General features: G+C 41.6%; 1 protein-coding gene across 1 annotated transcript; it reads left to right on the top strand.

Moving 5' to 3' along the window:
* The first annotated feature begins 463 nt into the window (after window positions 1–463).
* On the top strand, window positions 464–18,118 carry mlxipl (MLX interacting protein like). The gene is made up of 17 exons (XM_029519300.1): window positions 464–810; window positions 2,140–2,246; window positions 2,366–2,448; window positions 2,558–2,647; window positions 3,230–3,271; window positions 6,372–6,546; window positions 7,585–7,665; window positions 10,451–10,602; window positions 10,723–11,335; window positions 11,447–11,520; window positions 12,557–12,794; window positions 14,830–14,945; window positions 15,126–15,248; window positions 15,450–15,577; window positions 16,550–16,673; window positions 17,512–17,641; window positions 17,743–18,118. Exons 1-17 carry the CDS (start codon window positions 464–466, stop codon window positions 17,904–17,906), a joined length of 2,787 nt encoding a protein of 928 aa, XP_029375160.1. The 3' UTR covers window positions 17,907–18,118.
* Window positions 18,119–18,846: the final 728 nt, after the last annotated feature.

Below are 18,846 nucleotides of genomic sequence, written 5' to 3'. Positions count from 1 at the left end.
GTGTGTCTTATTTAGAAACGTACCACAGGACCAACAATATTTGTCAGTGTATTTGAATAAATATGCCGTTATGTGTTTATTCTGTGCTTGTTGGCTAGTTAAATATGAATATGTGTTGTGGGGGAAACCGATGACTCTAAATGAGCACATTTTGCTATCAAACGGTTAGAGGTTTAAACGGAGCAAAACTGCACAATCTACATAAAAGTCACAGTTTTTTTTTTTCCTCCACTTCTTGCGCTGGTCTATTAATAATTAGCGTCCTCGGGCAGTTGACATAATGATAGTATGCTGTTACACAACAGTCCACACATGTTGTGTAGAGGCGGACAGTTGTGTGTCTGCAGCTGACAGATGTGATCGCACAGTAACCCCGGGACATCTGAAGGAAGGAGGGGAGGAGACATCCGAGGACAGATCACCGCTCGGTGGAGGACAAGTCCAAAGTGAATGAAGACGCAGCATGGCGGGTAAAGGGGGGGTTTGTCCCGCCGGGCAAGGCCAGCTCCAGGACTCCTCAGATTCGGACTCTGAGCCGGAGGGGGTGCCCGCCCGGGTGGCCGGTACCGGGCCGTCCTGCGGCTCCCTCCTCCGCACACAGGTGATCCACAGCGGCCACTTCATGGTGTCGTCGCCCCACAGAGACTCGGTGTCGCGGCGGAGGAAAAGCGGCGGCTCGCTGAAGTACGACTTTGACACGGTGAACCGGACTTGGTGCCAGACTTACCGGTACGGCCCGTTCAGCTCCGGGAGTCTGAGCATCGACCCCACTCTGACCCGCCTGTTTGAGTGCATGTCTCTGGCCTACAGGTGAGTGTGCGGAGGCCTCTGCCGCTCAGCTCCGTGCGCCACACACTCCGCTGGTCTCATCTTTTAACTTTACCCGTAAACACGGCGGCTGCTTTATTTGGAGCTGAGAAACACGAGCCTACACTTTGTTCTTGATAAGAGAACCTATCTCTCTCTCTGTACACAGTCTACATGTGTTTATCCAGACAGCTCTGGGTTAAACCACCAGGACGTTGTCTGCACATTTCCATTTGAAACTGTTGAGGTAAAGTTGAGGTCTTGTTAATGGGTGGATGTGTTTGAATGTGAGATTTTGCAGACGCTTGTGCAACAGAACGGGGAGGCTTCTCAGAAAGCTGGACTTTGATTCCAGTTGGCCCTGCTGGACTGATTACAGAGTAACTGATGAAACGGAAAGAAGATCCTGAAATGATGCTCCTGATTTGTTTTCTGTAAAAGTAAAATGAAAAACTTTGGTTTCACACCATGCTGATTTTAGGGCAGACATTTGTTGTTGTAGGCAATAATATCTTGTAACACAGGAACATCTTTCTCTTTTGACAGTGGACTCCAAAAAAATATTAGTTCTGCTTTACCAGCTTGTTTTAGAGTTATCAACCTTTGGCCCAACAAGATATTTTCCCTGCAAGTCACTTCTGCCAATTTAGTGTTCTTTGTGTAGTTTAATGATAGTTGCACAACAAGATCGTTACCAGTAAAATCAGAGTGTAAACATCCACATTTATTCGTCATTAATGGCATGAAAAAATAAAAATTATGTTAATGCAGCAAGATATTTACACCGTGTGCTTCAGACGCACTGTATAGACAATGCTATGTGGAGCAGAAAGTCTTTGTGCAAACAGCTATTTGTCATTAAGCAGACTGCTGTTTATTAGTTCTTCTCCTGACAGCTTTAATGTCAGTGAAATGCTGTCGCTGCTGTTTCTGAGCGGCTGACATGCAGCAATGTTTCCCCATTAAAAGCATGTTGAAAATTATTCCCTCTGGCTTCCTAGCAACTCCCCAAGCACTTCACATTGTGAGGCCTCTTCACAGCACTCAGCAGGCTCAGGGACACTGGATGAAAGTGCAAACAGGCTGACAGTGAACCAGCTGATTGGGCCCCATTAGTCAGAATCAGGACGCGTTTCCAGCAGAGGTGGCAGTGATTGTTTTTTTCCCAGTGTCCTTTTTTTCCCCCCAAAGAATATCTATTTATCTCTGCATAGCCATCCCTCTGATTGTTTTATACAGGAGGGAAACAAAAAATATTGCTTATTTTTGACAAACAAATAATATATTTTTCAGATATTGATGACAAAGCCATGGTTAACTTTTCTTTTGCAGTGGTAAGATAGTTTCTCCAAAGTGGAAGTCTTTTAAGGGGCTGCGGCTGCTGTGGAGGGATAAGATCCGTCTGAACAATGCCATCTGGAGAGCCTGGTTCATTCAGTGTGAGTCCCCTCTTCTCACTCACATCTCATGTCAATGAAAGATATTAAAAAATGACCTAACAAAGGTCAGGAGTTCAACAGGAATTCGGTCTGTTGATACTGTGTGTTGCTGCTTTCAGATGTGGAGAAGAGGAAGAACACAGAGTGCGGGTTTGTCACCCCTCTGGAGGGCTCTGAGGCTGATGCTCATCGAAAGCCTGAAGTGAGTCATTGTGTAGGAGAAATATTACACATTTTTTATGTTTTGGAGTTTAGCTGTTTGCATTGTAGGCTGATGTGTGCGATTTGGAATTTTTGCTTTGTGTTAACAGGCGATTGTATTAGAGGGCAGCTACTGGAAGAGAAGGATTGAGGTGGTGATCAAGGAATATCACAAGTGGAGGATTTATTATAAGAAGAGGGTGAGAGTTCAGTTTATCTACTGGCTGTGTCGGTGTGCTAGTTGGTCAAGACTGAAATATTTCAACAACATTCACAATGCCAAGAGGATGACAACTTGTGACTTTGGAGGTTCTCTCACTTTAACTGTAGCGTTAAATATTTCACATATCCTGACAAATACTTCTAGATTTCCTACATGAGTTAGCACAACATTTAGACAGACATTCTTGGTTGAGTAACCATTCACTTTTGATCTGTATCCATTAAAAAGGTGCGTGAACAGTGTTGCGTCTGAAGTCCTTGCAGCTATTTTGGATAGGTTGAGTGAAATTGTGGTCCAGTTTTTAAAAGCAAACATTCCATTCCCCTCAAGATAAACTGTGTTCAGTTACTAATGGGCCAAATTATAGTACATGTGTTTATGATAAAATACCTGCAAAACTAATAACATCATTGGGTTTTGTCTTCAGTGCTAATTTTCAAATGTTAGTATACTTAAACAGATAAGTAAAATGGTGAACCTTGTAACTTCTCTTCGTAAAACTCGTTACCCTCCACATTTTCTAAATCAGCCAAACTGTTTCTCATCTTTTCTTTTCCAGCTTCAGAAGAAGAAAGATGATATTTTCTCAATGCTACAAGAGGTATGGAAAACACAAGAGCTGTTTTTATACTCTTATGGTGTCTGTGTCTTTCTGTATGGTTTAGAAACACACTAATGAAGACAAACATTGATTTTGACTCTTGAGGGCTAAAGTTGTCTGATTGACCAAACCCTTAGTGTGTGTGTGTGTGTTAGAGAGTGCGTGCAGGTGCAAATGTGTGTGTTGATGTCCTGCTACCATTGTTAACTTCTGAATACAGATCAACATCATCAAAGTCCTCCAAATGGTTATTTTTCACGTGTAGATTTAATCTCCCCTGGAGGATTAAAAAAAAAAAACTTGTTTCAACATTTGTGGGTAACTGACGCACTTTGGGTTGCCAGCAGTGACAATACCTCTCACACCAATTCATGCTTTATTTTTATTCAAGTGAAATAGCTGCAGGATTTAATGCCATTTCATCAAATTTGACCTACTTCGAGCAACAAGCACGGCGTCATGGTGGAATAAGCAAACATAAGATCCAGAGGAAAAGAGGAGAGGGCAAAGAGAAGGAGGGACTCTGGGGCACTTCATTCATGATGATACACACAGAATGTGAGATGTACTGTACCCTCCCAAGTCAATCATCACACTTTTCAGCCTTTGATAACACCGTTCATCTGTTTATGTTGAGATTTTGTGTGCCACTGGAAGCTTTCGTTTTAACTCAGGTCAAAATTAAGAGCAGTGTAATGATAGGACTGACCGTCTGTCTCTGGCATGGATTGTTTATTGTATTGTGCGGCACTTGACACTTATCAGCCAGGAGCTGACAGGTCGAAGATCACTAAACCAGCTTTTTATGGTCTATTTTCCCGAAGTCTTATCTCACCTCCCATTTAAGTGATTATTTTGGCTGAAGAAGAAACACCTCAATAGGTGGTTGTTGTTATTCTTAGACCATATAGTTCAAAAAGTTTAGAGCACTTCAAGCCTCATTAGAAATTTAACTGGCTATATAATGTTAATGTCACCCTTCACGAGACATATTGTATTTTAAAAGCGTTTTGTATGCAAATCTATTACACACTCTATTACATAACAAACTCCACTGTCAGTCGTCATATTATAACTCAGTCCTTTTGAGAGTGAAACAAAGTCTTACCAGGACACTGAATCAAGTCATAAACAAAAGCCAGAGCAGAGAAGCAGTGTTTCAAAAGGGGGAGTTGACTGAACAACCAATGAGAAGTCTGTACTTTGATAATGATGGAATATTACTACTGACCTGTAGCCAGAACAGCAACACAGCTCAGTTGCTACCAGCATTGTTCTGATAGTTTATTGGTCGACCCACCGCATTGATCCAGACTGAAATATTGCAACAACAATTGCATGTGGTGTTTTGTACAGACATTCATAATTCCCAGAGGAGAATACTGGCAAGTCCTTGACTTTTCTTCCGGTTGCCACCAGCTGATCAGATTATATTACAAAGAATATTCTCAATAGCCATTTTATTAGTTGCACCTATACCATCAATTCATTATAAAGGTTCTGATATTTATTGAACCGCAAAGATGTTTCAGATGTTTGTCTGGTGACACTTAGAGAAATGTGGGAGGTTTATTTTATCTAAACTCTCACTGCAGTTTTTTGTATAAGCAGGAGATAGTTTAATTATTGGATGAAATGTTGCACGAGAGTAATTAAGATGGCTGAAGACATTAAAATCTCACACAATAAAATCAAAAGTCAATGAGCCGATGTGTGTATAAAGTGGGCCAAGTTTCATTTTGCAAGTGTGGAGTATCGAAAGGCTCAGAGCCTGTCTTCAGGAACTGAGCCTAAAAACAAACCGTCTGCATCTCTGTGACTTTGTGATGTCACAAACATCGCAGTCATTGCTCTGTCACCCCCGAGGACCGCCCACCTGGAACTACCATCCAACCTTGCAGGATTTAGTTTGTCTGATTGTTTACCTGAACTCAGCCAATCAGAAGAGAGGCTGACCGCTTCTGATTATCTGACTGACCCGCCGTGACTAGAAATCCACAAAGAAGTCATAGAGAGGACACAAATGGACATTACAATGATAAATTATTGCAATGTGCCACCTAGTTGCAGGAAAGCCCCCCCTATATATATATATATATATATTTTTTTTTTTTTAATAAATGCTGACCATCGGAAGTGAGAAATTTGGAGGCACTCATATGCATGATTTTTTTTTCTTCCTCACCAAAGCAACAGCAGTTTGTGCAGGTCTTCCTCTTTGTCTGCACGTGAATGTGAGCAGCAGAATTAGGTCAGGGACAAAAGACTGTTCTTATTGAAATGATGAGACATCAAAATAACGAAGTGAACAAAGCCGACATAATGATAACCTGTAAGGGGCTAGTGTTTTGGAACAATATGCCAAAGTGATTTTTCATCATGCACTATAACCACACACACGCATGCATACACAAAGGGACATGCACACAACAATCTTATTCCATTTCTACTTGTAGTCGTTTATATTTTGCCTCAGAAAAAAAATCAAAATAAATCCAGAGTTAAATAAATTACAGAGGGGTATGTCGTGTGCTCCGACGTAATGAAAACAGTTTCCGGCCCAACCTTGGCTCCCCTATAAATTTGGCACCAACTTAGCAGTGAGGGGTAAAGACAAGAAGATCAGGGTGAAGCAAAGCTTCTCAAATAGAGGGAAAGAAATCAAATCCAGGGCTGCATTCTCTGTGAGTGTCTTTTTACTGGATTTCAAGCAGAAAATGGACATTTGAAAAACTGACATTATGCCTCCGGTTTGAAGTGATAATGGAAGGGATGCAACTGCTAAATGTGTGTAACTTTGTGTTTGTGTAAGTGGATGTCATTTGTCCGATTACTGTTTTGATAATTGCACTTAGTGAATTAAAATTACCAGTTTTTCACATCATTTATTGAGCAAAGGGACTCTGAGCAGAATGTAGTGGCGTTTTTATAGAAATGCTAGATCTAAACAGTTTGGGAGAAAGGAAAGCAAATGCATTCAGGCCTTTAAAATCCTATTTGAAGGGAGCCCTCTAATGGATAGATCAGGGATCTACTCTGTGTGTCACGTCATAGAAGTTAGCCTTGTAAAATGTTTTGATTTCTGGGTTATACGCTCCAGGATCACATCTGCCAGGCCAGGCTGGAGAAATGGTCCAATCAGATGTACCAGCAGCCTGAAGCTGCACCGGTGGAGGCCCACATGTTTGACCTGGACTGCCTTCTATCTGACATCTCTGACACACTGTTCACCATGACACAGAAACCGTGTCCCTGGGCCAGTGACCGACACAACAGTGAGTAATTCACATTCTAAAGTTCACACATTGACTTTCAGCTGTGACTTTGCCCTGGTCTCAAATGATGGAACAGTTTGCTGCATGAAAAGGTTAAAACAAGGCATAATTTATCATGCGGATGAATCATCGGGCTGAGGATTAATAATAAACATCAGTGAGCAGGAACCTGTAGGATGAACTTAACAGATCAGACATACATGTATGTATGTGCATGTCATGATTTAAATATATAGGTTACATTTTCCATGTTTTTTCCCATGAGATATTTCAGTTGTGTTGTTTTTTTCCCCTCTTGTGTTTCCGAATAAAATCTTAACAGCTCACACTCATACAGTCATTTGGATTCAACAAATAACACCTAATGATTTACTGCTTGTTGTTTATTTACTAATGGACATTTAAGCTAATAGTTTCTTATTTAAGAAAATGCATTTGGTGTCTTGCCAAGATTCTCATATCTGTCAATTTAAGATAAGATTACAGGCCAGAGAAGTTCTATGAGTTTTAAGCAGATGGACTGTTAACAGTTGCAGGGATGACTTAGCTGATCCCAACCTCACAGTTACAACAAGCCTCTAGGAGGTAGTAAACTGTCCATGAATAACTTTGCCTACATTTTTGTCTTTAAACCTCAGTGTTTGTTTGGATTCAGTCATTTGTAGAAAGACTTTCTCGCCTTCAGGCGGTCAGCCCAGCTGTTTCTCTTGATTTCCTGTCTTTGTAGTCAATATCACAGTGGATATGTTTTTTTGAAAATATGATCAGATTTAAGTTACAGTTATGTACAAACACTGTGTATTTTCACACAATCTATGCATCATCATATTATTAATATATATAATGTGCCACTGCCTGATTTTCATCACTGGGTGAAGCTGATACTCATGTGGGTCAGCAAGCCAGCCAAAAGAAACCCGCCCTACAAATAAGGAAATTACCAGTGATGAATCACAACTTTTCAAAGAAGGCTCATCCAAAAAGAAACTGAGAGATGTGCTTGTTCATATTTAAAAAATTTGTTCCCTTCCTCCTCAGCGTACACCAGCAATGCTGATATGATCCAGCCAGGCCTCACTCCACTGCAGCCCAACCTGGATGATTTCATGGATATACCAGGTACTCTCTACTTACCTACCTACCTACCTTTCTGTTTGTCTGTATCTGCATATTGGTATATAGCAGCAGATAAATATTCATTTTTGCCTCTCATCCATCTGGTCCCAACTGCTCATCTTTGTCCAATATTCTTAATAACTCGGTTATAGTGTAATGGAATTGTAATGAATCATAGAGAATTAATTCATTGCATTGAAAAAAAAAAGTAGTATATTGAAAATGTATGACTTCAACTTGTCAGCCCCAGAGTTTTTGTCGCACATGGCAAACATTTATCAAAAAAAATAAAGCGGGGTCTGGTTTTTAGTTAAATCAAATTAAATTGAATTAAAGGCACTTCTTTGTTTATGTGCTGCATCTGCAGTTTATTCTTTAGTCCTCAGAGGTTAAAAGGGGGTCAAAGGCAGCGTTCAGCTGGGAGGATAGGGAAGTGGAAGAGGATGTATCATCCATGACCCCTTGCTCTGAATTCAACTAGAAGGCAGTTGATAGAAAAAATGGTTGAGGGTGGGTGAAGGGGGATGTCTCCTCCCCCAAGAATAATTGTGGTAAACTAGAGCTGTACAATTTGCAAAAGAATAATAATCATATTGATTATGTTGGGAAATTATATAATAGTGGTATATATATCGTCTTCCAAATAAACATGTTCCTTTGGAATTTAGGGCATCTCTGTGCCACAACACACTCTTATGATGCCTACAATGCCCAATAATGGTTCCACACAATTTGCCTTTAACAAGTAAATTGCAGCTCCTAAGATTTGAATATTACATTGGGCCATATTGCAATTTTAATTACTATTCAATTAATTGTGGTGCCACAGTTTAAAATCCTGAAGAAGTAGTTTTTTAGTTTGTTTTTTTTTTTTCACACGAACAAATTTAATATTTAATTTTGTTTGTAATCAATATGTTTACAATAATGCATTAAATAATACTGTGTAATATAAACCAAGTACCTTGCTGTGAGTTTCACATGTTTTGTTTATGGCCCCCCAGTGTTTTCTATTTTGGTTTGCTCTCATTGCTCATAGTACAGATTTTTTCAGCCGTTTCAACAACAACAGCAACAACAACAACAACAACAGCAAAAAAAAACTGTAAAAGTCTGTCTGCCACCTGTTTGTTGGCAAATGACATATTTTGCAAAAAACTTGTGAACACAGTGGAGCTTTTAGCAGCGTAAGAGCCAACACTTGGTGGAGACCAAACACAGAACTTAAAGAAAGTGAATGCTCTACCACGGTTCATCAGCTGGGCAACTATAAATGACATGCTAATGATTTTAGCTAACGTGGATTTTAGTCCTCCTGCCACCAATTGATAAAAAAAAAATTGTAGATGTCTCAGCAAAGTGAACCCATGGTAAAATGTTGAGCAGCTAATCTGACACACAGCACAAATCTGAATATGTTTTGGTTTCATCCAAATTAATTAATTCTGACTTGTCCCTGTTGATGTTTCCCTTAGTATGGAAAGCAGGGAGTGTTTTTGCCTCAGGCTGCTTGTATTGAGAGCAAACAGCTCGCCTGCAGTAAGAGACATACCAGGGACAAGCTTTGCACAGTACAGGAGGGAAGAAGCAGGTTGGAGTTGACTTCCTTGCTCAGGGGCACAAAGGCCGTGCTTGTTTTGGCCTGCATGTTACTTTCAACGAAGCAATCCAGCAGTGCTCTGGTTACAAGTCAGCCTTTGTAACTCACAAACAACCTGCTGCCCACTGTTGTGTTCCTGTGTATGTGTGTATGGCTGTGTGTGGCGTCAGGACACAGCATTGGCAGTGTACTGAGGGATCAGCTGTCTCCCCCTCGTTTGGTCACAAGGTCTTTGGAGCTGGTGAGTGTCTGTCAGAGTGACACTGCCATGAATTAAATGTATTCAGAGCCTTCCTCGTGGTCTTCCTCTGTGATCCTTTTAAATGGATCTGCGAATCACCCGTCTGATCACTTGTCAGCATGCAGTGCCAGTAGTTTCTCCTTACTGAGGTGAAAACAGAGACACGCTGGTATGTATTTGCAGGCTGTGTTGCACATTGTGCTGTGTTTACAGTGTTTCGGATTCTGAGTACTGTACATGTTAAGAGTTGGTGTTTGGTTCCAGATTGACAGAAACAGTATTTTTGACTGAAACAAGTGAATTCATTTTATATAAATCTGATTAGCTGGACAGAATTTGGTTTGAATAGGTAACATCAGATGCGGCGAAGCAGCTTTTAATGACAGGTGGCAGCCGGCCATGGTCAGTCACCAGAGTGGCTCTAAAAATATGCGACCTGGCAGATATAAAAGCAAATACCATGAGTGACTGGCGCATTGTGAGATCTTTGAAGGAGGGTGACCTGTTGCTGGATCTGTTGGCTCAGTACTCTTGTTGTCTGTTTATTGTTTTAATTTCTAGCATTAAATTGCTATTAAACTACAGACCGACAGTGAGAGCACATGCAGCATTTGCAGTCAGAAGGAAAGCATTGTGTAAGGATTAATTTGGTAATCAGTTTTGAGTTGACTACAGAGTTTTTCTACGGGCTGAACCTTCTGTGCAGACAAAGCTAAATGTGTAATTTTAATATTAATATTATTAATATTAATATTAATCGTTCATCTCAGTGACAATATGTAAACTGACAGGACAGGAAGGAGATTTTCCAGTACCAGTAGAAAGGATATTTATTTGTGCTAGCTAAAAGTCGTACCAGCATATTTATTCATCTCTCTCCCTCCAGCTTTGTTCCCAGTTTCTTTTCTAACCAACAGTTTGATTAACAGCGTGTGTTCTTTTCTCAGATGTCTTTATGAACTGCAGGGGCCAGCCTGCTGAGCAGACTGGTTTTGCTCACTGTGGCTATTTTGAAAGCTCGTCCTGCACCGGATTCACTTCAGCTCCTTCTCCTGTGGTAACGGCTCCTCATCTACTTATTGACAGCCAGCTGGCCCAGGTACTGCTGCTGTATGCAGCTCTTCCTGCCCACCAGACTTATCTCTGCGGAAGTATTTCATTAGTGATTCATCAAAACAGGTTTAAATAAGTTAAATTGATGAAAACCTTTCTGTTCCAGCCCGATCTGTCATCTGACAATTTGCCTCAGCCATCTGCATCCAAAACCCAGCCAGACCAGACCAGGCCAGGCCGGGACTGCGGCAAATACCAGACACCCAACATCACATCAGGTTCCATGCCATACGGACACCAGTCTTTCTCTGATCTACCTGCTTCTGAAGCATTTACCACCAGCATCGAGCAGCCAGCTTCTTCTGGGGTTCCTTTCTTTTACCCTCTGCCATGCAACAAGTTTGGCTACTACCCAACGAGTAGTGTGGCCTCCACTGTCATCACCCACACTGCCTCCTCCGTGGGGACCCAGGTCTCTGTGAGCCAGGCTCACAGTTTCCCACACACAGGGGAAGCATATCCGCAGAATCCCTTCCACTCTCTCAGTTACCCTGCTGCTGTTTCTGACCCAGACCAGACAACTGCGCCCTCTGTCAGTGTCCCCCACTACTTCTCAGTCCCAGAGCAGGTGGCTGTCACCGGGGTCAGAGGGAAGCACAGTCAAAAGACGGGAGGAGTGAGGTCAGTCAGCACCTCTGGATCTCTGCCTGGCCCACAGTCCAACGTCTCCACATCCACTAGCTGCCTTGCTAAACTTCTCTCCTCTGGAGCTCGTGAACGTGAGTCAACTCTCTCCCTTGTTTTGACTTTAGCACAAGTTATTGATCAGAGAAAATCAGCAAAATCCTTTGCCTGTCAATAAAAAAGACTATTGTCTTTTGTGCTCTCAGGAAAGCCATCATTGGGATTTGACACTACTTTGGGGCCAGCCAAAGGTCAGAGGTCAACATCTCCTAGCTCTGCGGTGAGTCTGTCCCTCAGGAATACAGGTATTGATACAGCGACTAGCTTGGTATGGCATCACAATAACAAATAATTAGTTAACTGAAAGAAAATAGTTTGACATTTTGGTAAATCTGTTGATCATTTGTTTTCTTGCAAACAATTTGATAAGAGTATATAAAGCTCCACCTGCATCGTGTTCAAAAGCAGTTGCCATAAATTGAGGGAAGTCATCAAGTATCAAGTTTATAAAAATTTAAAAATTAAAATATATTGTTTACGCTTTTAAAGTGGATCCAGACTCTACAGGGAACAATATTTCAGAAAAGTTAGTGTTAGGATTATACCATAGACCAGGGCTCAGCAACATGCGGCTCCCTGTGGCTTAAAAAAAATAATGTGAATAAATAATGGCTACTTGATTTAAATTAATCATTTTCAGTGTAATAGTTATGAGTCCAGAGATTTAGGTGATCTTGTAACATTGAATATAATTGATCAAAATATGCGCCCCACCTTGTTTGCGTCAACTGTTGCTGCAGACACTGCAATCCTAAATCCTTTTGCTCTGTAACAGCTGTGTTTATTAAGACGTCTGTTTACAAGCGGCTTAGCAGGCATTTAGACCCCTACAGGTGAAGGTTGAATAAGTTTAGAGGACTAGAAAGAAAATGTGAAAGGTGAAAGGTGGTATTTGCGGTCATTATTATTTTTACGCACTCAGCACTGGGCCCTATTGAACCAAATGTAAATGCAGTCGGGACAAGCTTCACTTCAGTTGTTGAAGACGCTCCTAACAGACTTGATAACTGCAGCTAAAATATGTTTCTTTGTGCTTCAGTGACCTCTACTGTTCAACCGACCTAAATGGGAGATCAAATTAAAAACGTATTCAATGGGGTTCACATATATCTTCTCAGGGTTGTCTGAAGAGCTCTGTTAAAGTCAACCCTTAAATATAATGAAGAGAAAGAGATCTGGAAACTGCACTAACTTAATAAGGTAAATGCTTTAGTGTGAGAACATTTTCTGAGCAGAGGTTGTTTGCTGTTCGACAGCCAAACAGCAGCTCACATGTTGGAGGCGCTGGCTGGCCGGCGGGGATCCCAGCTTTGACACCTCTGCACAGCCAGGGTGGCACTCTGGCTTGGGGTGGGCCCAGCACCTCCAGAGGGTTGGCGGTATCGACCCTGCTCACCCATGGATCCTCACATACCAGCTCAACGCTGCTCGTTCCCAAGACCGAGAAACTGTCACCTGTCCAACTACATGGCACAGACAGGAGCACCTTAACTGGTAGGTTCACGTAAAACGTGCCAGAAATTTTCACATACACTTTGGGGTCACATCCTGTGAGCTCGACAGTAGGGTGTCTTTTCTTTAGATCTTAATTTAATTCTTGATTTATTTCAGATGCATAAACAGTGAGAAAAGAAAGAAAGAAAGATTGAGGATAAGTCCTGCTGCATACTCCAAAAGTTAAATTACGATTCATTCTTAAAGTTAACTAATCTGCATCCCACAACATAAATGAGACAAAAAATATATATATTTTCATCAGGACAGTGCCTCTGGTTTATAATTATGCTTTTGTGGATCTCAGATGATCAGTGAAAGCTTAAAGAATATGACCGAAACACATTCTGTCAAATTCAGCGTTTAAAAGTAACAAGTAAGATAACAAGTGCGACGCTTCATACTGTGAAATACCGTGACAATGAAAGCATCCAGTGCATCATGGGGATGACTGCCAGATAAATTAATATATGTTGCTAAAATCTAAGCAAAACTGGAAAGCCAAGCAGATAAAAATGAAATCAGCTGATAACAGGTGAATAGAAGAGTATAATATTAACTGAGAAAAAAGTGCTCCTCTTTTCTTTTCTTTTTTTCAACTTTCTTACCACCTGATGGGAGCATGGAGGAAAATTAGAAAGCTTTTTATTTCTTTATGACTTGTCTGATAACCATTTATGACTTTTTGGTCACTTTCAGTGCTGTGTTTGGGTGGATCCAGCAAAACAAACTCAGCATCGACAACCACAATATAAAGGAGTGATGTCATTGAAATCACATTGTTGTCTGAAGAGATCTTGTATGTAAATGTAAATAATTCTGTATGTCGGTGATGATAACATTATGACCACTGACAGAGGAAGTGATTGGCGTTTTTTATCTGGTTATCTGTCAGTAGATGGGATATATGCAGCAGCACGTCAATATGTAGACCCAAAGCTGATGTATTATAACCGGAAAATGGACAAGTGTGAGGAAGAGCATCTCCAACACTGCAGCTCTGTGGGAAGTTTCTGGTCTGCAGGGGTCAGAATCTATTAGCAGTGGTCCAAAGTAGGAAAACCACTGAACCACAGGGTCATGGGGGGCTAAAACTCATTGATGTGCATGCAAGTGAGGTCTGGCCTGCATGGTCTGATCCAACAGAAGCACTACTGTAGCTCAAGCTGCTGAAAAAGTGGATGTTGGCTCTGATAGAAAGGCTTAAGAACACACAGAGCTACAGGATCGTCATGGTGTCTATGCTGATCCTTGTCCATCACTAAAACCTCCCTCAATGGACACCTGAGCATCAAAACTAGTCCATTAAGCAATGGAAGTCGGTCTGGTCTAGTGGTTTAGATTTTCTTCTGCATCATGTTGACGGCAGGTTGCATCTCTTTGAGGTGGAATATATGGCTCCAGGGGGAATTATGGGAAGAAGACGAGCTGGTGGAGATAGCGTGATGCTTTGGACAACGTTTGGTTGCCGTTCAAATGGATGTTAATTTGACATGTAGCACCAACCTAAACATTGTTCAGACCAAATCCAACCATTCATGGAAACTGTTCCCAACTGGCAGTGGCCTCATTCAGCAGGATAATGCTCCCTGCCGCACTGCAACAAATTCCCCCAATTTCCATTTCCAAGTCTCAGTCTAATCCAGCAACTGTGGGATGAGCTGGACAAACAAGTCTGATCCACCCCACAGCTTCCACGGCTTCCAAGATGTCTGGTTACCACAGCTCACCTTTATTTACATTCACTCGTTTGGCAGACACTGTGTTTCCAAAGTGACTAAAAACAAAGGCCACCAGCAAAGCTTCAGTGCAGTTGGTGCCTTGGTGTAAGTATCAGGTAATACATGTAGTTCAGGAAATAAAGGGTCTAGTGGAGTCCCTGCTTCAATGGGTCAACGCTGTCATGTCAGCGCAAGAGGGGATTAACACAATAACAGGTAGGTGGTCATAATGTTGTGGCTGTTTATTGAATATGGATGTGGATGACATTTCGTTCCCTGGACGTATTCATCTTGACCTTGTCTGTTTGTCTTAGTGAATTGTCCAGAACATCTTGGCAGAACATCGCCACCCAACCTTTTAGACAAAGCCTCCAACCCAGAATCCCCACAGTCCGGCTTCTCAGGACATGGAAAGATAGAATCCAGTAAGGTAAGACTGACATTGTATATTGTCTCATATTGTCTCAGCCAGTCTGTGATTTTCAACAGTGCAGCATAACAATGGTTTGGTTTTTTGCTGAAGTTGAATGTTGAATGTAGGAAACTGGCTATTGACCCATGAGGTCACTTTCAGTGTAATGACCACATTTCTAAGTTGGGTTATCTGCAGCAAACAGAAACCAGGAGGATAACTCACATCTCAGCAGAGCAGAAGAGGCGTTTCAACATCAAACTGGGATTTGACACTTTACACAACCTTGTGACAACACTCAGCTCTCAGCCAAGCATAAAGGTACTGGGAAAAGGTGTGCCGCTGCACCACAGATAGATGTGCTAGAAGGAAGAGGCAGAGTTAAACTGTAAAATTCAGACATGCAAACGCAGAGAAAGGCACATATTATTGCTGTTATAAATGTAAGCACGCTGATATGGAGTATTTGTGAATAAGTACAATCCGTGGCTGATGTGGTAATCCCTGTGTTTGTTGGCACAGATCAGCAAAGCCACCACACTGCAGAAAACGGCAGAGTACATCAGTAAGATGCAGCAGGAGAGAGCTCAGCTCCATGAGGAGGCTCAGAGACTGCGAGAGGAAATCCAGATCCTCAACTCTGCTATCAAGTAAGACTTTTAGCTGCAGCAGGCTTGGCTGTGCATGCGTGTCCGTGTGTGTGTGTGTGTGTGTGTGTGACAGAGTTTAAGCTTTTCCACTAGGACTGGATCAGAATCAGAAATAGTTTTATTGCCAGATATGTGTACATATCTGGCATATTAGGAATTTGACTCTGGTGTTTCCATCTTGGACAAGGGAAAGACAAAATAAATACAAAATACAAAAGGAAATATGTATATAAATATATAGATATGTACATTGAAATGTGTAATATTTAGAATATAATATTTGTAGACTGGATGGATAACCTGCAGTTGTAAAAACTACTTTGTATTCTGGGATTAGGATTAACACATGCCCACACCTGCACTGTGCATAAAGATCCCCTACTGCTATTTGCTATGTGTCATACACAGCTATGTTTAAATATTGACTTTGTATTCGTTATAAATTGTTGAACAAGTGATTGCACTGCAAAATGAATCCCCACTTTTGGTGAAGAAAACTTAGAATGAAATCAAAGAGATATACTCTCTTCGAATGTGTACAGAAGCTTTTGATCTAAGTCATTCATTCATTCACTTGCTTCCGATTTCTGGGTTTTGGGGGGAATGGAGCCAATCCCAGCTCACTCTGGGTGAGGACAGGGTACACCCTGGACAGGTCTCCAGTCCATCACAGGGCCAACACACAGAGACAGACAGAGACCAACAACCACTCACACTCACACTCAGATCTACAGACAATTTAGAGTCACCAGTTAACCCAAACATGATGTATTTGAATGGTCGAAGGAAACCGACTCAGGCATGGGGAGAACATGCAAACTCCACACAGAAAGGCCCCAGACCCTGGAATCGAACCCACGACCTTATTGTGGGGCAACAGCGCTAGCCACTCCCTAATGGTAGTTTGTATTTAAAATCGATTATAAAATGCCTGCTGTGAGCTTTGTGGACTCAGTGTGTTTGCCCATGCAGTGTGTGCCAGCAGCAGCTACCAGCCACCGGTGTGCCCATCACACGGCAGCGCTTTGACCACATGAGACAGAAGTTCAGAGAGTACGTCCAGGCACAAACTCTGCAGAACTGGAAGTTCTGGATTGTATCCTTATGAATGTAAAACTGCCAGAGGTTACTTAAAAGTCACACTGGAGCACAAACAGGTGGCTTTAAAAACTCACTTAGTCTGCATAAGAAAAATGAGTATAATCACGTCTGTGTACTAAATGTGCATCTATTCCTGTGTGAGCTTCTCATGTTTGAGGACTGGAGTTGGCTGCAGCGTCATTTGGCTTCTTTAGACTTTGGAGGAATTCCAAATTGTGCTTTATTCAAGAAACCTTATTCTTTGAATCCAAAATGAGCTAATTATACCAAGCTGGACAGATACCGATAAGGATATTGTTTTTAAAGCATGGCAGGGAAAACATCCTGTGAGGTTTAGTCTTTGGTCCAGAACACATGGTAAATTTCCAAATCAGTAAGTTTAACTTTTTAGTTTTAATTCAGAAAAAGAACATCATTAATCTCTGTCTGATTACATTAATAAGCCTCGAAAACAGACAAAAATGAATGTCTGTGTTGTATTGAAAATGTTCTTGTGTGTAAATGGAATTAATAAATTCCATTCCAATTCCATAAATTAATGATCAGCTAATCCTCAGCCAGTATCTTGGCAGTTCACATAAGATTAAAGATTTTATCATATTTGTGTGTTGCACATAAATACCTCCAGAGTGCTTCACCTCCATGAATGTAAAGGTGTTTTCTTTGGTTCCTCAAGAGATAGCATTTTTATCACTACAGAGCTGTAGTGTAAATGCATTTAAATAAACATCAGACAAACAGCTTCCTCCTTGAAACACCAAAATGAGAAGTCTCATGAGCTTATGTGTCTAATTTCTTGATCAGCCAAGTGTGTTTCCTCAACTCAGTGTCAGTTCAGTATCATCATTGAGCCACTGTTTGAGTCCTATAATGGCATGGTGTCCACAGCCAGCGTGGAGGACCTGTGTCGATCCACCCTGTCCTGGCTGGACCAACACTGCTCCCTGCCTTCCCTGAGACCCAGTGAGTTCAGTATAACTCCATCAGTGGAGACATCTTTTCACAGTTTGAAAGTATTGCTATCACACTCTCCCTTTGTCTCATTTCTCTGCGCCTCCCCTCAGTGGTTCTGCGTTCACTACGTCTCCTGAGTACAACTACAGCCATCCTCACAGAACCCAGACTACTGCCAGAGCAGGCTGCCCTTGCCGTCACCCAGAGTGACCCCACTGCTGCCCAAGAAAACTCCGTTTTACCTGCCACTCGGGACCATGTACCCCCCATGTGACCTTGAAAAACAGACTCAGTGAGACTTAACCAGAATCCAAAACAATGCAGAGGAGACCAGAGGTCAGAAGGGAGTCTGAAGTGATTAAAATGACTCAGAAATAAGCCTGGACACTGTTCACAATCATATTCCAATAAAACTCACAAGTTGCAAAAAGAATGTATTCTGCTACACCCAAACATCGTTAGAACTGAATGCGATGTGCACCTTAATTCTGATCAAGGTTTAACAAAGCTGTAATGTGAAGCCTTCTAAATGATTCTCACTGACACAGCAGAAGTTCAGGGGACTGTGAGGAGATGTCATTTACTCTGAATGTGACGGATGGCTCAATTTTCTCTTGAAATAATTTCATAACATCAGTTGACAATGGTATTTATTCTCAATTATTTTGACATCTCAGGTTATCGTCTCTGTCTATTATTGCCTGCAATTATTGACCTTCACTTGCCCTCCTGCAACAACTCACATTTATCTTCAGTTGTGTTGGGCATAGCACCACAGGGTTGGGAAAAAGAGAGAAAATTAATGGATCTGGCAATTGTAGAATATTAAATACATTAGTTCTAAGAATGCAGCCTGTAAACTACCAGGGCTCGTTATAGTCCCACCCCCACTATGAATAGAAACTGATGATTCAATTGGAAATCGTTATTGGGCTCGTTAGAACCAAGTAATCGCTCAATCCTGAATAATGTTCATGTACAAACGTATCAGTGTACACAAAAACCTACATGAAAGCACGCCAGACAGATTAACCAGCATTACTCAGTGCTCTGATGTAGAATAGACATTTTTGACATTGGAGAAAAGCACTGTTTTACTAATAACGTCCTCTGTAGACCTCGATGACGGGCGGGTCATTTGAATCAGGTGTTTTGGTGTAGGTAACCATCTAAAACAGGCAGGGCACGAGCTCTGGGGGACCCAGCCGTATTTT

Source organism: Echeneis naucrates, chromosome 14, assembly GCF_900963305.1.
Source record: "Echeneis naucrates chromosome 14, fEcheNa1.1, whole genome shotgun sequence".
NCBI lineage: Eukaryota > Metazoa > Chordata > Actinopteri > Carangiformes > Echeneidae > Echeneis > Echeneis naucrates.
The sequence above is the reverse complement of the archived record's forward strand: the minus strand, read 5'-3'. Positions and strand labels throughout refer to the sequence as shown.

Bases quoted from the DNA above. Each gene is read 5' to 3' on its own strand.
- mlxipl (XM_029519300.1), top strand. From the start codon at position 464: ATGGCGGGTAAAGGGGGGGTTTGTCCCGCCGGGCAAGGCCAGCTCCAG. The intron at 11,521-12,556 runs GTGAGTCTGTCC...GCTGTTCGACAG, and splicing joins CAACATCTCCTAGCTCTGCG to CCAAACAGCAGCTCACATGT. The intron at 17,642-17,742 runs GTGAGTTCAGTA...GCCTCCCCTCAG, and splicing joins CCTGCCTTCCCTGAGACCCA to TGGTTCTGCGTTCACTACGT.